The sequence below is a fragment of the Alligator sinensis genome, unplaced genomic scaffold (genome assembly GCF_000455745.1).
Source record: "Alligator sinensis unplaced genomic scaffold, ASM45574v1 scaffold366_1, whole genome shotgun sequence".
NCBI classification, from domain to species: Eukaryota; Metazoa; Chordata; order Crocodylia; family Alligatoridae; genus Alligator; species Alligator sinensis.
Window position 1 is genome coordinate 4,498,989 of NW_005841851.1, and position 20,240 is coordinate 4,519,228.

Here is a 20,240-nt window from a genome sequence, read left to right on the forward strand (position 1 = left end):
GCATTGGCACAGGAAGGCACAGTGGAAGGCAGGAAGACATTGAGTGGGGTAGAGGGAGCCTTTGCAAGCAGATATATCTGTTGAATGGATTGGTTTGGTTTTGTGTTTTTTTTCCGAGCCCTTCTGCCACCTTTTACCCCTTCCAAGTGGTTCTGGTCTAAACTAGAAAAAAAAGATCTGTGGCTGACAACGGCTGTTCTCCACTACGTCAGCATTTGTGGGACTTCACTGAGAAGTGTAGAGACTTAGGCCCGATCCGTTCTGAGCACTCTTCTGGACACAGTTCCTGGGGCCCGCTGGAAGCCCCCAGCCTGTCTCTCCCAGGCACTCGCACACACAGTCCCACACAGACACACTCCCACACGCATGTAGGCAATAGACTCAGCATACAATAAGGTCAGTGTGTGCTGGGGGAGGGATTCCATTAGCAAAAGCTGGCACATACAGCCTGTGCTTTGGGTGAAGTGCTAGGATTTCAGCCGATGGGGAACGAGGGCCACATTCGGTGACCCTTCGAGGAGCCTGCCGCATTCATCTGTGATAATCAGGACGATGATATACAGACCATTATGAGTTCAGGCTGCTGACATGACAAACAATGGCCCCTCACAGAGCCGGCAGGAAGCTCATCCACCCAGGTGTGCTTTAGGGTCTTCCAAACAGAACAAATCTTTAGTCTCCTCCGCTATTGTTAAGCTTCCAGCAAAGGCTTTTCAAGGGCTCAGCTCTAGCAGAGAGAGAGCCAAGTTTTATTTTGCCCCTTCAGGTATGTTGAAAAGATACGACATTCGAGGAGGCCTGGGGATTGACTTGATGAAAAAAAGGCTTTGGTCGCTACCTACCGCAGTAGGAGACAGGTCAGAGACGGGATTGGAAAGGCAGGATCTGGACAGATTTCAGGAGGGGTGTCCCACTAGGGAGTCGGATTGAATTTGGTCTCCTTAGGAAAGGGAAAAGGAGGACTTGTCAATCATCCCAGGCTTTCTAAAGACCCGAAAAGTATTGTGCTTGGCCAGTGGAACGCTCTGGGATGCTGAGCCCAATGCAAATACAGCGAGTCAGGCATTTGCAATTTAAACAACAGTCGCCACGGACTGGACGGTTTTCTTATACTCTAGTTACTTTGGCATTTTAGTCCCCCACAAAGAAAAAGCAGGCAGAAATTGTGTCAGGTGTTATTGCTGGGCAAACAGGAAGTCTGGGGTTGTTTAGAGGTGCATTTAGTTAAACCTACACATTTTTTTTAATATCTTTTGTGTAGAAGAATACTCAGCATTCTGGAGTATGCCTTTCAAAAATGCCGTGAATTAAGGCTGCAAGCAAACTTGTAGCACACCAATCACAAGTGCGCTGTAGTTACCTGAGTGCCAGGCACCGTCTTGACACTCCAGAAAGCATCTAAGTCAATGACTGATGTGAACTTCAGTTAAATGATCCTTAACACTTGTACTCCAGAGAATGTGTATCCATGCACAGACCCACACCCAGAGGACTTAAATCAATTTTAGGAAAGGGATTTAGTTACATCAGTACAAATATATGTACGTGTGGATCAGGGCTAAATCAAACTATTGGAAGTCTCTGAAGAAAATAAATGGTGCTTTTGAAGAGCTCTGGAAAGCTTTGTTGTTTAAGTGCTGTCATGTTGCTTGTAACAGCTGTAGTCCTAAAATGGGCTTCTCTGCAGTTTTAGCAGCATCCTTAGCCAGAGTAGGGCTCCCATTCTTCAGGCTGATGACAAGCAGTGTGCTGATTGATGCTCACACCATCACTGCAACAACTTGTCACATAGAGTAGGTTGTGTTATCCCAGGAGTAGATGTTCTGGGGTTTAGAGACTCCATCCAGGATGGCCAGTGACACAGGCTTCACCACTGCTTTGCCTCAGCTTTGCTTTCCCCTGTAAAAGTGGTCCTTATAAGGAAAAGTTCGTTCAGTATCAGCCTGTCTGGCTGTACAACAAAATGATTAATTGTAGACCTGATCCAAAGCCCATTGACATCAATAAGAAGACTGCCACTAACTTCAGTGGGCTGTGGGTCAGGCTATAAGTAGCAATGGAGGTGGTATTTTTTTGAGATGTTTAGACACTCGTGCACTTGAGCTATGTGGAACTTGGCACAGTATGTTTGCAGAGGGTCAGACAAACATTTTCTTTGGTTTAGGTCTGCATGACTTCCTACCTCCTGAGTTTTGCTTTGACTTAGGTTTGAACTAACCCAAAATCCCCAAGCAAAGCTCAGCTGAACCTGGCAGCCACCTGGTTTCAATAGGTTTCTACACAAACCCATGAATTTTCCATGGAGCAGACACCCAGCCTCTCCTGTCACTCCTAGGTTCAGTCAAACCTGGGTCAGAGTTCACTTGGAAGGTTTGATAACGTCAGACTTTTCAGTAAACTCAGGCTGGGAGTCCAGGCTAGAACTAAACCTGAAAGTAGATGCATTTTGCTTAATTTTTGGCTTTCTTCCAGAATACTTCCTATGGCTCTTGTGTCCACTCTGTTCTGAATAGTGACCACCCAGCAACATGCATGCAGCAACCCATTTCAAAATATAAATGAAAGCAGCAGCAATGCTGAAGGGGAGTAAGGGGGAGGAAAAAACAAAAAAAACCCCAAACCCACACCACCAAAAACAAACAAAATAAGTGCAACAACAAAAAGCCCCAGAGCTCTGGGTAATGCTAGGAGTTTCACCAGTGGAACGTATGGCCACTTGTTTAGGAAGCATGAGCTCTACGCTGAATCGCTGAGTTAATGAAATCCCACCACTTAAGTTCATCTCACACAGTGCTGAAAGAAACCCAGATTTCTTGTGGTGTCTTGCTGGTTGTACTCAGATCCCAGATGGGCAGATAATAAAGTTATAAGTGATTTACTGCCATACAGTATATATTATAGGGGGTTTATAGAGATCAGATCACATAGTGAGCTGGAAAATCCTCTCTATTGTTGAGGCTATTCCCCGGCTGCTGCTGGCAGTAGCACTTTAGTGGCATGTGGAGGAGTTTGCCTTATTCAAACAACAGCATAGGCATTATAATTTAATTACTTCCATTATTTGGCCAACTTTGTTTAAACAAAAAAAAAACCCCCACCAATCACAAAACACTTAATATTTATGTTCTTAGCAGCATTCAATAGAGGTTCCCTTAGTTCTTTCCATATCAAGTCTTTTTAACAAACTTTATCTTACTGACGGTGTAACAGGAGATTCCTTTTACTTTCTGCTAATAATATCCTGGACCAAATTTCCTCTCCCGGTATCTTTATCCCTGGGATATAGATGCTTCCTGGTAAGGATTTCCTGGGCCAACTTAGTGCTCCAATATCTCTATCCCTAGGATAAAGGATTAGTTTATTCCTTATAAAGGAAAACCCCCAAGTAAGAAACAGAGAACTCAGTGAGTTTCCAATAGAAGGGATTGCTCCTGAATTGTTGTGTCACAGAACTGAGGCTTGTACTCCCATTGAACAGCCATAAGGGTCAGTCTTCTAAAGTGGAGGAGGTCCCCGGTGGTTATTAGGTCATATGCAGAGAGAGGTCGTTTGCAAAGAGACCAGATGTTCATTGTCCTGCACCTTTTATGGTTACAGCCATTCACACTAAGGCTAAGTGAATGTAAACTGCCTGTAAAAAAATACCTGTGTTACACTCTGTGGAGGAAGAACAAGCACCAGGTTGAAGGTTTTTAACAGTGCATCATGTTCATGCCTAGAGTTATTAAATATAACTGCAGCATTGAGACTCTGAATGCTCCTTTTGTCCCTTCTCACTAATTTTCTTTGTGGCATTTCTAAGTAGTCCCGTTTGCACTTGCAGTTTAGTTGCAGTCTTGCAAGAGTTGGCATTGTTCTGAAGCTCCAGCTGCTGGAGTCAAGTGATCGTATGAGAATCTCAACTTCCATTTCTTTAAAAAACAAGTTTCTAAGCCTAGTGGTTGCAGAGAAAAGCACAGAGATGTGAGCTAAACTGAGAAACCAGAATGCAAGTAGAGACCATGATAAAAAAAATCTCAGGGTCAGGAGTCCTGACTAGTGTTTTTTAAACAGGGCATTTCTGGACACTGTCATTTCTCCACTGATTGAGAAAGTTGTATTTTTTCTCATTTTCTACCAAAAACCAATTTCTGGTCCCTGCATTCTGACCTGCTCCTGATTCAATCTGTGCTGTCATCATGCTATGGGGAGGGGACACCCCTTCCTTTTTCTGTGTGGGGCAGTATCGTGAGAAAGGCACTACGTTTTCCAGACAGCGCACAGCTGATTTCTCATACGGCTGCTGGAACCAGCAATTATTCATGGGCTGAAGAAGTCACAGAAGAAGAACAAACAGGAGCCGAGCATTTCTCGACCTGTGGTCCCGGGGGCAGTAACTTGGAGTGACTGCCATCCCGGCGGCATGGCTTATGATGATTGTCCCATAGATAGTAGCACACTTTCTCTTTGATGTGTTTAAAGACTCCTTTCATTTGTTTGTTTTTCCTGTCAAATTACTTCACTTAGGCTCTTGTGTAAGTCAGATACTGTGGGATATCATTACACTTGGTAAACAAGGAAGCGTAACCGGACACCTGAATGACAGCAAATTAAGTTATTCGACAGGCACAAAAGGGCCAGGTTACACAGATGCTGGACTTTGCACAGGGAAGCATCCTGCGTGTGGTTGCCTCAGAAAAGATACTGGCTATGCATCGACTGCCTGCATCTGCAAAGTGCAGCTCCTTCCTGGAAAGCTCTGGCAGGCCCGCAGCTTCCACCGGCAGCTTGGGGTCCAACTTTGGACCTCCTTCGTGCTTTAAAGGAAAGCAGACCCGAGGAGCACTAACTTGGCAAGATCTCCAGCTTAGCTATAATAATAGCTGGAAGTCTATCGGCCCCTTGAGGACACGGCTTCCATTCTGATATGTTCTTTGTATAAAAGCAGTGCTTCACATCCCCTCTTGACTAGGCTGTGTGCAGACCTGTACAGAGAGACCAGTACCTACAATATAAATGGGGGAGACGGGGGAAACTGAGGCACACAGCAGTGAAACAATTTGCCCAAGGTTACCCAGAAGGCCAGTGGCAGAGATTGGCATGGAGCCAGATCTAAGTCCCGGTCTAATGCCTTTTCTGTGCTACCTCCCCACCAGCTGTTCTCCACTAGGGACAACTAAGATGGGGCAGTTCTCTTGGCTATAGCATATTATATACAGACTGCCCTAAATGCTGTAAAGAGTTCAGTGGCACAAGACAGCCAGGATTTCCAGACACCGTCATAGTGGGAATCATTCCTTAGTGACTGACAGTGCTGTAGGCATCTCCCCTCTCACACCTGCTTTCACAGGTTATGCCATCTCCCATTCACGTAGGGAGCAGACCACATTTTCTCCCACATATACACCCCAAGCATTCCCATGACAGCTTCACCAGTCACTTGAGACCAGCGGAGGAAAGGCACCGTGTAAGTGCTCAGTAGTGGTGCTATGGCTTTCTACTGCAGCTGCAGTGGTTTCATGGCTTGGCATTTCTGATTCTAAATAACCATGTCCCTAGAAGCGGTGTGGAAAAGCAGGAGCGGAAATGAGGCCCTGAGTTCAGAAGAAGGGACAGTGGATAGGAGCGCTATTTGCAGGGGTCTTTGGTCTGGTGCTAGAGTGTGCTTGTCACTCTCAGTTGCATTGCCTGTGGGCTGAGTAGGAAGAACATCCCCTGGCTTTACAAAAAACATGGGCTATATGTCCCAGAATGGGCAGGAGTCTAAACAGTGCCTGATAAAATCCCTGGGAGCAAAGAATCAGTCTGCCAGCAGCTGGGCAAGAGCCTTTCATCTATGCAAAATGGGGAGTGCATTGAGAGCAGCGTTCCACTGAGCTGTTTGCCCAAATGAGTCCCTCCAATCTAGCAAGCTGACTGCTGTTCCTACGGGAGGCTAGCTCTGTGTTTTTGTGAGCCTTACCTAGCATACCTGTTGTGCTGGCACATAAGATAGGTGGGTCACGCTGCCAGCTGTAATCGCTGCTCTATGGCATTGTGCAGCATGAGGCTCCTATTTGCTTTGTTTATTAAATCTCTCATCACCCCATAGGCATTTATTTCTTGTCCTAGAGTCACGATTACTGCTTTAATTATTAGCATTTCCTTTGCCAGCAATTCCACAGCTTTCACTCCCTGAGTCAGCAGGGCCTGCAGCAATTGAAAGCCTTGAGTGCTTTACCCTACCGAGACGCGACTGTAGCTATATGAACCATTTGCAATGGTAAATCCATTTTTAAACACCCAAACCTGAACAACCTCACTTCAGTAAGTGGTGCTGCCAGGAGACTTTGCAAATAATGACTTTTCATGTCAAAGATTTGGATAATTTGAGGGGACAATGAAGAGTAGTTTAGGTCTAAAGTTTGAAATACCTTAAAATTATTATAATTGGATGGGGGGGAACCTCCATATTTGAAATACCTTTTTAAAAAAACAGATTCCTAAGTTGGCCTCTTAGAAAGTAGAAAGCAAAGCCTGTGCTTATTTGGGACTGATGTGAAAAGCAGTGATTTGTGCTCTTGTGTTTTTTCTATTGGCTCTGCAGCAGGGGCAAACTTGCAGCCACTGGGCTGGATTCTGAAGTCCTTTCTCAAGTTGTATGTGGACAAACTGCCTGGATAGAGCCATCCTAGAGAAAGTGACAGCTAATATAGATTTTGAAGCTGGGCTGTGAAGTGCAAAATGGAGAAGCATTGTTCCACATGGGGTTTGATAAAACTTCTGTTCTCCTATGGGAATACTGCCACAGGTGCAGTAACCAGTGATGTTCAACTCATTCCCAATACAGGGAAGTGGGGTGCTGTCGTGACCTCCGTATGTTAGAATGAAACATCTGGTCAGCCTGTCTCGACTTCTCGGCTGAAAAAGGTAATTGTGGTTCTAGGTCTTGGGAACTTTGGGTTTGAACTAAATTATCTTTAGACTGTACTCAAGTTCCTAGAGCCACTGAATGAAAGCAAATCTCAAATTAATTACATGGAAAATCATCTGAAGATGAGCAAGAAAAAATGTTGGGTTGAGCTCAGGAGAAATCATCCTAGTGAACTGGAATGTTACCCTCAAAGGAGTGTCCCACCCATCTCTGGTGATTATGTAGACATCACTACTGCAGTCTCTAACTGGCTCACAATCCTGTGTTTTCCTCACCGCACTGACTTGTCCAGAGTCACCCAGGAAGTGTGTAGCACAGAAGGGCATAAAACAGGCTCCCACAGGTTCCAGGTTAACACCTAAATCCCTGGACCAGCTGAAGGAGGTTTCCCAAGTGCTCTTTTTCTCAGGCTCAGAGGAGAAGCTTTTAGAAAGTAAGTGGCCTGAAGTTCCTGCGTTCTGTGGAGCTAGTTGAGTAATGAATAAAAATGTATTTCATGAGTAATTTATTCAGCACAAATGCCAACCACATTCTTTGGATAAATAACTCACAATGAATAATTCAACCAGCTCCATTGCTACAGGACATATGAAAAGGGCTGTTTGGAATCACTTAGCTCTCCCTCTATAAGGCATCCAAACCAAAATCCCAGATCCAGATCTTAGGTTGCTCAAAATCTGGATCCAGGTTTAGATTTTGTGGCTTGGACACAACTGGGTAGGGGTTAGATCCTGACACTTTCTGTCTGAAACCAAGGTAAATGTAGGGGGTTGCAGGATAAAATCCACTGTCTACTAGGTATCAATGGAAGAACAAACAACATGCATTACCTTGAAAATGCTCTGAAAATAGCAAAACATAATGAAAGTGAAAAGCACTCCAGGAAGCCTGGATTAATACTGTATGCATAGAGTGTACATGGCTGGTGGCCTTTTGAACAACTTCTCACATTAATTTTCTTCCAGTGCTGACAACTTTGATTTATTGCATTAAAGCTAGTTTGAAAACACCCAGACACAAGGGAAGCCAAGAGTTTTGGAAGACTAAAGGAAATCTGGTTTATCCGGCGCTGGATAGCATTGGTAGATAGACAGACACCCCTCGGTATTCCTACTGCATCCAAATATTGTCCTATACTGAATGAAGATGAGAGCAGAGGCTTTGCCTGCTTTATGAAGACATCCAGTTTTGTTTTCTAATGTGGAATATTCTGCCAGAAAGCCCGTGGGAAAAAGGTATTTCTTTATAGTGTCAGTGCAAGAATGAGCCAAACAAAGACTTTGAAAATGAAATAAACAAACACGTTGTGGTTGGAAAAGTTCCTAAGACTTTTTGGTGCAAGAATCTGATGTAATGGTTTTTTTCTCTTCCCTCTTCTTAATATTTAACCGTTGTCAAGTGAGTTCTTATCCTGCCATGTAAATATTGCCAGCCTCCCCGCTTTACAGTTTGCCGCATCTTGTCCTTTGCACCTCGTACAGCTGTTTTCTAAAATACGCTAATATCCAGTCAAAAAGCCAACATTATTTAAAAAGCCTTTGAACTTTGAGGCATGAAAAAGCACAGTTACATCCTCTTATGTTTCTAGGGGCCAAAGCATCATCTGGGGTAAATTAACCTACCCTGAAGTCAAACTGGCAGCAGATTAGGCGTAAAAGAGCATGCCAGTCTCCGACTACTGCCGTGTAAATTTGTATGCATGATTCTTGAAGAGGGATTTCCCTCTTTGGTCCCTTGCATATTAATAGAAGAATGGAAATACCCTTAAGATACAGTTTTGTCTTTACCTCTGCCTGCTCAACTCCAATTGAAAAAGCTGTCTGAGGGCAAAATGAAGGTATCTTTGTTCAATTAAACCAGAGAAAAAACAGAAGACAGAAGCAAGTAAGACAGAAAAACCAGCAGACAGAGCAAAGATGAAATGCTAGAATAGCAAGTACGAATGAACTAGATTAATTTCCCATTTCACATTCAAATACAATTTATATATTGCTTGGGAAGATATAAGGTTTATATTGGATACTTAGGGAGTGCTGAACACTGGCAAAAGGATTATCCTTCTCTTGAAAAGAAAATTAGATCAGTATATTCTGTATCCCGCTACAGAGTTTGGAGCCATCACCTTGTTATGCTTATGAAAAACAGCACTGATCTTAGATTATTCTTACTCAGAGGTCAAATAAATGTGTTATTTCATACCGGATCTCCATGCCGATAACTTCAAGAGTCTTTTCCTTTGGTTATCCAAACATTTTGCCGAAATGTGATGGCTGCCCAGTGCTCTCACACCCCTTTAGCTGTATCGAGTTTGTGTTTATGTAACACAGACTTTCCCTGAAAAACGAAAAGGGAATGAGGAGTGAAGCATCGTGAAAGTTTTGTCTTTAATTTCATCGATGGTTTTAAATATTTAGAAAGCAAAACGTAAACATCTTAAAAGAAATGTGTACAATTGCTCTTGATGTTCAGAATTGTTGAGATTTATAAACAGAGGGGCTGCTCTCAGGGTGTGGAACTGATGTTTCAGACTTTCCACTAAAGTTATATATGCTCGTGTCATTATAGCTCTTCCCCCAGCCTAAATTGCTGGCATGATTTCCTGAAATGTTTTTCATTAGTAAACTTTTCATAACCTCCCAAACTGTAATAAGCTGTACAGTAAAATGCACTAAGATGCCAGCTGGAGCTGGCACTTGGCACAGGGTTTTCAAAGCTGTTTGCTTAGCTGTATTTGAGGGATGTTCAGGACATGTGGCTGAGTTTTGACCTATACCACTGGCCGAGCTCCAGTGATATTGCACTTGAATGCTAGTTTAGTTAATGCAAACATGTGGCAGTTTTTATTTGTGATCGTTTGAGCTTGTTGCTTTGACACTTCATCTACAATTTTTAATATGCCTGTTTAAAACACAGGCTGACAGTAGTTAGATAACAGCCCTGTAAAATAATATCTGATACCTGTGTAACGTATCACTGATACTCCAAAATAGTTCCTTGCCAATTTAATCCTAAACTGTGAGGTGTTCAAAGTTAAGCAGGGCCCTGGTTTCTTTTCTATAGCTCCAAATGCACTTCTCACATCCTTGACCCTCCAAACTCTTTGCTGGCTATCTGCTGTTCATTAAGCATGCATGAAATAATACCAGCAAGGAACAACATGAAGCAGCTGTGCGACAGCAACAAGCAGGGAGTTGCATGTACAGGTAGCTGTCCAGATACTCAAGTAAGAATCTGAGTTGGTTTCTGCTGAATATTGCTGCAGAGGCTGCCAGTTGGAGCCCATAGTATTAAACACTATACTAGCCTAAAGAGTCTGCAATCCAAGCCAACAAGAGAGGAAATTACTGCACCATTTTGTAGATGGAAAATGGGGTCCAGGAATTAAATAACTTGCCCAAGGTCACATAGGGAGTCTATGGCAAAGCTGATCCAGTATCATAAAGCATATCTATCCCTGCTCGTCACTAGTGTTTTTAGGCAACCTGGAAACAACAGGAGCTGTTTCGTTGAGCCAAGCCACAAAGCCTTGCTTTTGCCTGGGCCCAGAAAGGGTTAATTCCTGGCTATGTAGAAAGAACACAGCTTAGTGAAATTCCTTTTGCGTGTCTTGAAAGTGTATGTGCAGTAAGTAAATAATATAATAAAAGTCTTTTTCTGGCCCTTCCTCAATGTTCAAATAATCGAGCCTATCATTTTAAATATGTGAATTTTTAGCCAGGCTTTCATTTGTACATTATTTATACAGTTTCCAAGATGTATATCTCATTTTTCCCCTCTCTCTCTTTTTTTTAATCTATTTTACCAAAATGGAAAATAATATGCGACTCTAAGTGGCTCTTTCAGTGCTGGATTCCAAATTGTTTGAATTAAATCCGAATCCCAGTGGGGCTTGTACCTTCCTGGTTGTTCATCACTAGCAGGGTTTATTACATTTCAGATGATACTATTAAACCCAGGCTCCCCCAGAGATATTGGAGAGACTTAGTGACTCAAAAGACTAGAAGACCAGGTCCATATCCCCAAAGCCATTCCACTTTACCAAGACGGTAATTTAAGTTTCCCTTAAAAGGACAGTAGGATGTATTTTTTTGTATAGTTAATAATTTGTTCTCAATTTCCATTTTTTTCTGTAATGCCTTTATAGGAGCTAGAAAATAAACATATTTTCCCCACTGATTTAGACCCTTTTTTCTATTTAGCAAGTATTGATTTTATTTGCCTCCCCAGTGTTTTGCATGCAGCTGAAATTAACACCTCCCAAGTGGTTCGTTTAGGAGCAATTCCAACTTTCAGCGGGCCTGATCCAGTGACTTCACTGGGAGTTGGATCAACCTAGGAGAACTTTTCCCTATTTATACCGGCATCAGTCCAGTGCTGCTGCCAAAAGCTCAATGAAAGGGAATTTTTAACTGAAACGCATCTGCAGAGTCAGCAGAGGGAGCACGACACTATTTCATCTTAGGAAGGTCTGATCCTGCAAACACACTATTACATTTACTTTGAGATGTCAGTAGGATGATTTGTGGCAGAAGAGCTTAACCTGGTAGCAAGTGTTTACAGCATTAAACTGTACATGGCCGTTCTTTTGGGCTCTGCACATTTTACTTTTATTGTCTGAGTTCCATTTTAAACATAGAAAAAATGGAAAGGAGTCACAGCATCAGGTAATCAAGAGATTGAAGGACGGACTTCTAGCCTGGTGCACCGGGAGGATTGCCACTGGACTCCCTTCTTGTGTGCCCCTCATTTGCACAAGGTTGAATTTTGTCTGTGTGGAATAATGGAATCAGTCTTGAAATATGAATCATGTTTTGCCAATTAAAGAAATGGCCTCCACTTTGACTACAACCAGGATATAACCTGGTGTTTTTTGAATGCACAATTCTAGTCTCTGATAGGCTACACAGGGAGTTTTGAATATATAAGGAATATAAGCTCAGGCCCACTGCAGCTAAAATTGCTCCTCTTCCTCTCTACATTTCAGATTTCCATGTCCTGTTCTCTGCTGCAGTCATGTATTGTTCCAAGCACATAGGCCTGTGAAGCCCATTACCATGGATGCCAGTAGCTTAGCAAAATTTAGAAAAAGGAATTTGACATTTAACTGGATACCCAAAGTATCCAAAGCAGTAATAGAATGAACATACTAAACTAAGTAAGTTTTGGAAGGACTATGGGCACTTATGCCTTGCTGTGAGCTTAAGCCAACTTTCTTGATGGGGTTGTGGAGGAAATAAGGGTTAGAAGGAAAATTCTCTGGCCCCAGTTATCACATATATGCCTACTGCAAGGTTTGTTGCATGCTCTTCTGAAGTATATGGTATGGACTATCACTGATCTGATCCTTTCTAACAGTAGAAGTACAAGCTGCATGTATGGGATCTCTGTAGATTTTGTAACAGAGATCCATATTTCAGATCCAAGTTCTACAGTGAAAATTGAAGAGAAAAATGAGCGTCCATGTGCTGCCCATAAAAAGAAAGCACAAAAAGCTGCTGGTATATCTGAAATCTGCATATGGAGAGAATTGCACATGGGCCATTGTTTTACATTCAAAAAGTGTTGAATTAAAAAAAAAAGCACAGGAGTTTAAATAAACACAGTCAAATGAGTCAGCATGAAGATGTAAAATCATCACAGAAGGCAGAGTTTGTTTTTATATGGGGATTATTGGAAACGTTAGGGACGCATGGTAACAATTTCTGGCCCATGTGTTTTGAAATATCATAACTGATGTCAATAAACACATTAAAATTCAACTTCAAAGAGTATTGTGGATGTTTGGAGTGTCACGAAGACATTGCAGAATGGGGCTTTAGATTGAAACAAGCATGGGAGCAATCAAACACGTCTCCTAAGTGAGGAAAGAAATCTTGTAGAGTTGTTAGCACTAAGCATCTGTGATTGTGATTATTGCTTCTCATTGGCTAAGAACTGTTCACTCTCAAACACTTTTGTTATACTCTTTTGCTTGCCCTGTACCACAACCCACCTGTTACACTTTGTCCTTTAGACTAATTTCTTTGGAGCCAGGACTGCCATTTACTATACGTTCCTATAGTTCCCAGTGCAGTGGGGCTTCAGCCAGGGTTAGCTTCCAGGCACTACCTCTGTTTCAGTGCTAAACAGTAAATTAATTTCAGACCTTTAATAAGAACAATTGGTTGCACATATTAAGTGCTGTTCTTCTGTGCTGAAGAATCGACTTCCTGCAGATGATTCCAGACTCACCATGTGATGGGACGTGTGCTGGGAACCATCTGGCTGTGCTTTCAAGGTACATGGAAGTTGCTGGTGATTGACTTCCCTCTTCTAGTGTCAACAGTAGTATTTCGTTGCTTCACCTCTGCTCCCCTCCCTCATCTAATTCCCAATGGTCGAGACACCCTGTCTTCCACAGACATTCAGGTCTGTACATTCATCTCCCTGAAACACTCGCATTGGATGCCTAAGGACACACTAAACAAATCTACATGCTGCTGACAGAGACACTTGCTGCCTAAAATGCTTGTTTGCACCAGGGGACAGGACCAGAACCTTAATGTTTCAGCTGCAAAAACCACAGGCTTCTAACAGTCAACCTTTGCTGGCAGTAATAATAGCAACTAAAGAGCAATAATATTGCATACAAAGTCAGTACATTGCAACCTATGTCCTCTCTCTCCACCTTAAGGTACATGTCCATCATTGTATGTGTGCCACTTGCTCTAAATTTTTCATTCTCTGTGTCTTTTATGTTCCCCCTTTTTTTAACTTATTGAAGGTTACTGATGTCTGAAAACCGTCTCTTGAATTACAATTTAAACATCAGCTATTAATGTCTTTCCATATGTGAAAGAGATGCTGTCAAAGCATCTCTGATACCTGGTAGCAGCATGTATTCCACCATCATGGTATGTTATCTTTGTGTCTATAGTTACATCCATCTAAAGATATATTTATACAGGATTGGTGCTGCAGGAGTCTGCAGTGATTAAGAAGGAAGTCCCGTCAAGAAAAGGAAAGGTACAGGACTGTGTTTTCTTTGAAGCTTTGCTATAGTCTAAAAGTTACAGCTTAATCCGCTTTGAAAGCTGTATCAATCATCCTGTCGTGTGACACACCATCACAGATGTGAAGCATAAAAACAAGCTTCCCTGACCAGCAGACCCAGCATCCATTCTCCCCATCCATAAAAGCAAACATGGAAACTATAATTCAAAAAGATAATAGACGTTTTAGAGGGAATTCATGAGAAGAGACAGAGAGAAAGGAGGAGAAAGAGACACCCTGACACATTGGCACTGATGTCTTGCCTGACAAAGCTCAGTTGTTGTTTGGAAGAGAAATTAACACCAGTTCATCAAGAAGCTTGTCAAATGTATGATGGATACGTCACCTCGTGCTTGGAGCAATGTGTTTGAGATTTTGTAAGCACTCTATTAGCCACTGAAATGTGATTGCTGTAGAAACTTTGGGGAAGCAGTAGAGTTAGAATGGGTTTGGATTTGTCCCAATCCTCTTTCAGTGAAGTAATGGACTGAAATCTGGACTTGGGTGAAGTTAATGTGAGTTTTGCCTTGGACCTCAGTTGGGACTAGAACACCTTTAAGAATAGTGCCCATTCATTTCTAAGATCCAGTGTCTATAGGACATCATTCACTCGTTTTGGCACTTTTACATTGTGTGTCTGCAGAAATTTTGCAGAGTGCAAATACTACAATATTTCTAAAGTATCTCTTGGGTAAAGGTTCATTTCCTGTCCTGATTAGAAGTGACCAAAAGATTTTATCATGGAGTTAGTCTTCAGTGATTTATGTAGAAGATGGGCAGTCTTTCCCCATTTCCTGGTAGACCATAATTTCCCCCACAAAGGGCTGTAGTTGGCAAGCTTCAAAGGCCAATATGGTTCTGCCAAGCCAGAGTGAACCATATGTCCAACTAATATTAGAAACCTTTGTTGCCCCATGTTGTACTTCTTCTCCAGGTAGAGTTCTTCTGTTCCCAATACTTCTAGTCAATGTGACTGTCAAATTCACACATTACTACAGAGATTGAAGTTAAAGTTAGTTCACGTGAAACCTTGTTAGGGTGATTTACAATGTACAGCCAATATGAGGGACGAGAGGGGCGTACCAGCATCTCAGTATAACTACTGTTTTATAATTGCAGTCAAAATTCCCTTGTTTTAATAATAAACATCATGTTCATGACTGAATACCTCACTGTAAACTGCATGCAGAACACGCTGAACTAAATGGGGCTTCCAGTGCGATGAATATAACAACCTCTTAAATGATTAGGACACCTGTTGACATTAATAGAAAAGTGCACACAGAAATAAGTGTGCCACACACTGAAATATATGTACACAAATATTAAAAGGATTAGAGAAGTTGCTAAAATGGATAGAGCAGCATTTAGCATGAACATGTGTGGAATCCAGGCTGAATGGGAAAAACATACCTGGAGCTGATTGTGTATTAGATGGCCTTTTCTTTCTGGTTGTTCAACTGGGATGGAAAAATCCCCACACAAACAGGCTGTTGACTTACTTTAAAAATCCTCTATTTAATACATATCTCTGCTTCAACTCATAACCCTCTTTAATTCATTGGCACCTTGGCAAATTCTATTAAATTTAATGGATGCCACCATCACTTTGAATCTGCTCTGGATTTAGAACCACGCAGAGAACCTCTTAGTTATTTGGTCATTTTTTTTTCAAAGGAAATTTTCCTTGAAGTTAGTATTGACTTGTCAGGCCTGGATTCAGAGGTATATTCTGGAGACCTTCCCTAGGAAATCTCTTGGATCAAAAATATAGCATCAAGAAAAAAGAAGAAAAAAAGGGAAAATAGAAGTAAAACTTCAATCAGATATTTGAAGCCTGGGGATTTTAAATGGTTCAGACTCCCAAAGAGATGTCTCCCATATAATGCACTGAATGGAAGGGTGGGATGGGAAGGGGGAAGCCTGTCTGTAGACAGATTACCAGTCCATGGCGTGGTAGGGAGTCAATGAGGAAAAACTCCTTATGCAACAAATATCATTTAAAGCAAGTCAGTGTCCTGGAAACAGCAGAAATGATCTTTTTATTATTGCTATTATTTTCACCTCCATACTTTCACTATGAAGGCAGGGCTTTGAAAATAAGTAAGCAGGACCAAAAAGAGAAGTGGAATGTCATAACCAATGCCAAATGTAACCCTCGTCTGTTAAATATAATTCACTTAAGGAGTTCTGTGTGTGGGGCTGAAAAGGATTAAGTGAAAGGTTCTGCTTGTTGCAGGCACTATTCACTTACAAGGAAGTGAAATTGTTCCCATCTTCAACAGCTGTTGGCAGCATTTGCAGACTCTTAGTTAAAGCTGTGGATACATGGGAGAGATTTAATTATATTCAAGCATGCTCTTTGCAAACAGATCTAAGAGTGATCTTTTAATAGCCAATAGTCCAAAAATGAGTCCGTGTGGAGTTTAGGGGAAAAACAGTAAAATGTGTATTCATAGCTGCACACTTCCTCCAATCTTGCAAACCAAGAATAATGCAGGTTGGGAGGCAGGGGGGAACCATTGCACATTACTTGTCCGCAAAGCACCGTGCACATTTGTAACATGTTATGATTTCTTTGTATTCAGCATTGCCAGGAGATCCCAACCAGGATCAGGGGCCCTGTTGCACTGGTTGCTGTACAGACAGTTCCTGTCTGGAAGAGTTTGCAGTCTGAACAGACAAGACCAATAAAGGAAGGATTAGTGTCTTCATCTTTAGGCAGGGAAGGGCAATCCTGAGAGACTGGGACTGAAATTAATGATTGATTATTTTAGTTATGAGTCATATTAAGGAACAAAAATATGTTGCTGCTATGGTGGATTTTCCATCTCTTAATGTCTTCAACTTGACCCTGACTTCTTGTTCTGGAATACATGCTTTTGGACTGGGTAAAATGCAATGGCCCATGATATAGAGGTCAGATTTGTTGATTGACTGGCTTCAAATTCTGTGAGTCTATGTAGTGGTGTGTCTAGGGTCAGCAATCAAGATATTGCTGCCCTGGCTTAGCCAATGCACCAGCAAAGTCCATTATGCCTTCACTGGGCCATTATGAGGTCTTTGAGGGCAGACGTGTTAGAAAGAGCAAACTGCACATTCCTTGAACAACTGCCTTGGCACTTGTCAGTCACATAACAGCCTTATAAGCAACCTGGGGAAACGAAAGGACACTGCCATATATGACATCAACAATCTAGAACATTAAGGATCAAATATTCTGCTTACATTAGACCTCACAAACACAGCTTTCAGGTGAGCAGCAAATTGTTCCAAGAATGTTTGACCCTAAAGTTTTAGATATCCCAGCTGTGATCGTTGACAATGGATCTGGGTTGTGCAAGGCTGGTATTGCAGGGGACAGTGCTCCAAGGTCAGTTATTACAGCCATTGTTGGCCGCTCAAAAGCCAAAGCTACAATGCTAGGAGCTGGACAGAAGGAATATTACATTGGCGAAGAAGCCCAATCCAAAAGGGGCGTCTTAAGCTTGAATTATCCAATTGACCATGGCATAGTGACGTCCTGGGATGACATGGAAAGGATCTGGAGACACGTCTATGAGTGTGAGCTGAGAATCAAAGCCAACGAAAGGCCAGTGATGTTGACGGAAGCCCCGCTAAACCCTCTACGGAACCGGGAAAAAATGACGGAGATCATGTTTGAAGGTTTCAAGGTGCCTGCGATGTATGTTGCAGTCCAGGCAACACTAGCACTCTATGCATCAGCACGTACCACAGGGATAGTAATGGACAGCGGAGATGGCGTCACCCACACTGTGCCCATTTATGAAGGCTACTGCTTACCCCATGCTGTTTCAAGGCTGGATATTGCAGGCAGGGATATCACTGAGTACTTTATGAGGCTCCTTCTGGAAAGTGGGCATTCCTTTGTGAGCACAGCTGAGAGGGAAATTGTGAAAGACATCAAGGAGAAGTTGTGCTACATAGCATTAGATCCAGTTCAAGAAATGAAAGCCAAGGCAGAAGAAATCATGAAAGAGTATAAACTGCCTGACGGGCATATCATTAAGATAGGCAGTCAGCTCTTCCGTGCCCCAGAGACCCTTTTCATGCCTGCTAACATTGGTATCGAAGCCCCTGGGGTGCACAAAATGATTTTCAACAGCGTCATGAAATGCGACATTGATGTTCGCAGGAACCTCTATGGAAATGTGCTGCTGTCTGGTGGCTCCACCCTCTTCCCTGGCCTTGACGAGCGCATCCTGAAGGAGATGCAGCTGCAGGTCCCTCCTGGGATGTCCGTAAGGATCATCGCACCTCCTGAAAGGAAATACTGCGTGTGGATTGGGGCTTCCATCCTGACATGCCTGACATCTTTCAAACAAATGTGGGTTACTGTCAGTGATTACCAAGATTTTGGAGCAGGAGTAGTGCACAGGAAATGCTTTTAAAGGGAATGTCCCACTGAACAAATGTCTTGCTGGAACAAGTGATGATAAAGAAATCTAATGAGATATGAGCCAGAAGATGCAACAGCTGTTCATGTATTTATTGGCTGCCCAAACCTCAAAGAAAATAAAACATTAGAAACACACCAGCTTGTTTACAGTTGGTCTTAGACATCTTATTTTCTTCTTGCCCTCCATGGGACACAATATCCTATTATCCCCTTTAATTTTTACATAGTGTCATGCCTTCCAACCCTCATTCCCATATATCATCTTTTCGCTGGAAGAGGATTGGATGAGTTTCCCTGCAGACATCCATGCTGTTCCTCCGCTGGGTGGGGTTCAATGAGAACTATTGTTTCTCACTGCTGGCTGAATACTTTGCCCTTCCCTCAAATATTCTTTCTTCTCTCAGGAGGAATTAAAAAAAAAAAAGTCAAAACCAGAATTGGGAATAAGGGGGCCTTAACCAGCCCCCCCTCCTCATATAGCAATGGAGCAGGGTGTTGCCGGATGGTTGGGGGCAGCAGGGATAGCATAGGTTTGGTTATCTTCAATACTAGGATCCCGTTCATTTGAAGCATGCTCTAGGAATGCAACGGAGCTGGTAATGGACATCCTGCTTTCTCCCTGTTTGCTGTCTCAGTATCTGATTTTACACGTTGCAACTTTCAGAAATGTTGAGTCCTGTAGCTGGTGCAGAATTAAGAAAACTTACCCTTTTCCTGAGCTGCCTCCCATCCTTGGGGGCCAGTTGTTGTAAAGCACTGCAAAACTGCATCATCCTTCTGCTTCAGATCCCTTCTTATCTTTCTCCTTGGCCACAATAGCCACAAAAAGTAACCATTTGGCTACTATGCCAAAACAGCAGCCTATTGTGCTACTATTGTTGTCTCAGTGTTTCCTTGCAGCCCTTCATCTGTTGTCTCCTGTGCTGATCTTTGAGTGTAAGGTCTTTGGAGCAGGGACCTTCCTTCCCTTCTGTGTCCGTACAGTGTCTATCTAGCACAAGCTGGTCCTGCTCCATGACTAAGGCTCATGGTGTTACTGTAATGCAAATAATAGTTATGCCAGTTAGAATTCCAGGTTTTCTACAAAGGAAAGGGTATTATTTTTCCCCTTGTCATGGTTCATCATAATACTCATAAACTCTGTCATATCAGACAGTTTTTGACTTCCTGGATTTAAAGGTTGGACCCCTACAGCTGTGCTATTGCCTTGCTGGTATATGGACATGTAGAGCATTCGCCCTCAACACAGAAGGAGGTGATGAAATCCTGTCCTCCCTCAGCAGCGTGTTGCTCTGAGCTGTGAGTCCAACAATGCTCTGAACGCATCTTCCAAATGAAGGCGCCTCCATGCTCTGTTCTGGGCACAAATTTCACTGCATCAACTGCAAGAGGAAAAATGTTCATGAAAGAAAGATGCTTGCACTTCCCTGGACATGCTTAGCCAATGAATACATCCATATCAGAAGTTAAAGAGGATCCTTACAAACTGTAAGCTCACAGGCATCCCTAGGGAAGGCAAAATGATGAACTGCTTTCTGCCAGGCCCTTAGCTCACCAGCTGTCTAAGGGGTGAGTGAAGCAGCACTGGAGTGAAATGTAACTGCCAGGAGACACAGAAGTGCTGGTTGACTGGGATCAGGGTTAAATAAAGGAGAAGGAATTGCACTCAGTATAAATTGAACAGAAGACCCTAAATTCTCTCAACCATTCAAACCGCTCAGTGCTTCATGAAACCAGCTGGGATCCTGCTTTATGAATCAATGCACTTCAGATTCATCAGTGATCCTAGCTCCTTCTGAAGCTTTTATCATGTATTAACTTAATGATCTCCTGAAAGAAAGCGAGCAAATGAATTATTACAGTGAAGGCTTGTACAAATCTACCTCTGTCATAATG

At 42.6% G+C, this 20,240-nt stretch overlaps 1 protein-coding gene across 2 annotated transcripts; it reads left to right on the top strand.

Moving 5' to 3' along the window:
- The first annotated feature begins 13,662 nt into the window (after nt 1-13,662).
- Nucleotides 13,663-18,473, top strand: LOC102382202 (actin-85C-like). 2 transcript variants are annotated; one of them, XM_006016207.1, is made up of 2 exons: nt 13,663-13,675; nt 17,225-18,473. In XM_006016207.1, exons 1-2 carry the CDS (start codon nt 13,663-13,665, stop codon nt 18,334-18,336), a joined length of 1,125 nt encoding a protein of 374 aa, XP_006016269.1. In that variant the 3' UTR covers nt 18,337-18,473. The 2 variants fall into 2 exon arrangements, with proteins under 2 accessions (XP_006016269.1, XP_006016268.1); XM_006016206.1 differs by lacking the exon at nt 13,663-13,675 and having other exon boundaries at nt 17,203-18,473.
- The last annotated feature ends 1,767 nt before the right edge of the window (nt 18,474-20,240 follow it).

What these genes read in the sequence shown, in the direction of transcription:
- LOC102382202 (XM_006016206.1), top strand. Translation starts at nt 17,203, where the DNA reads ATGTTTGACCCTAAAGTTTTAGATATCCCAGCTGTGATCGTTGACAAT.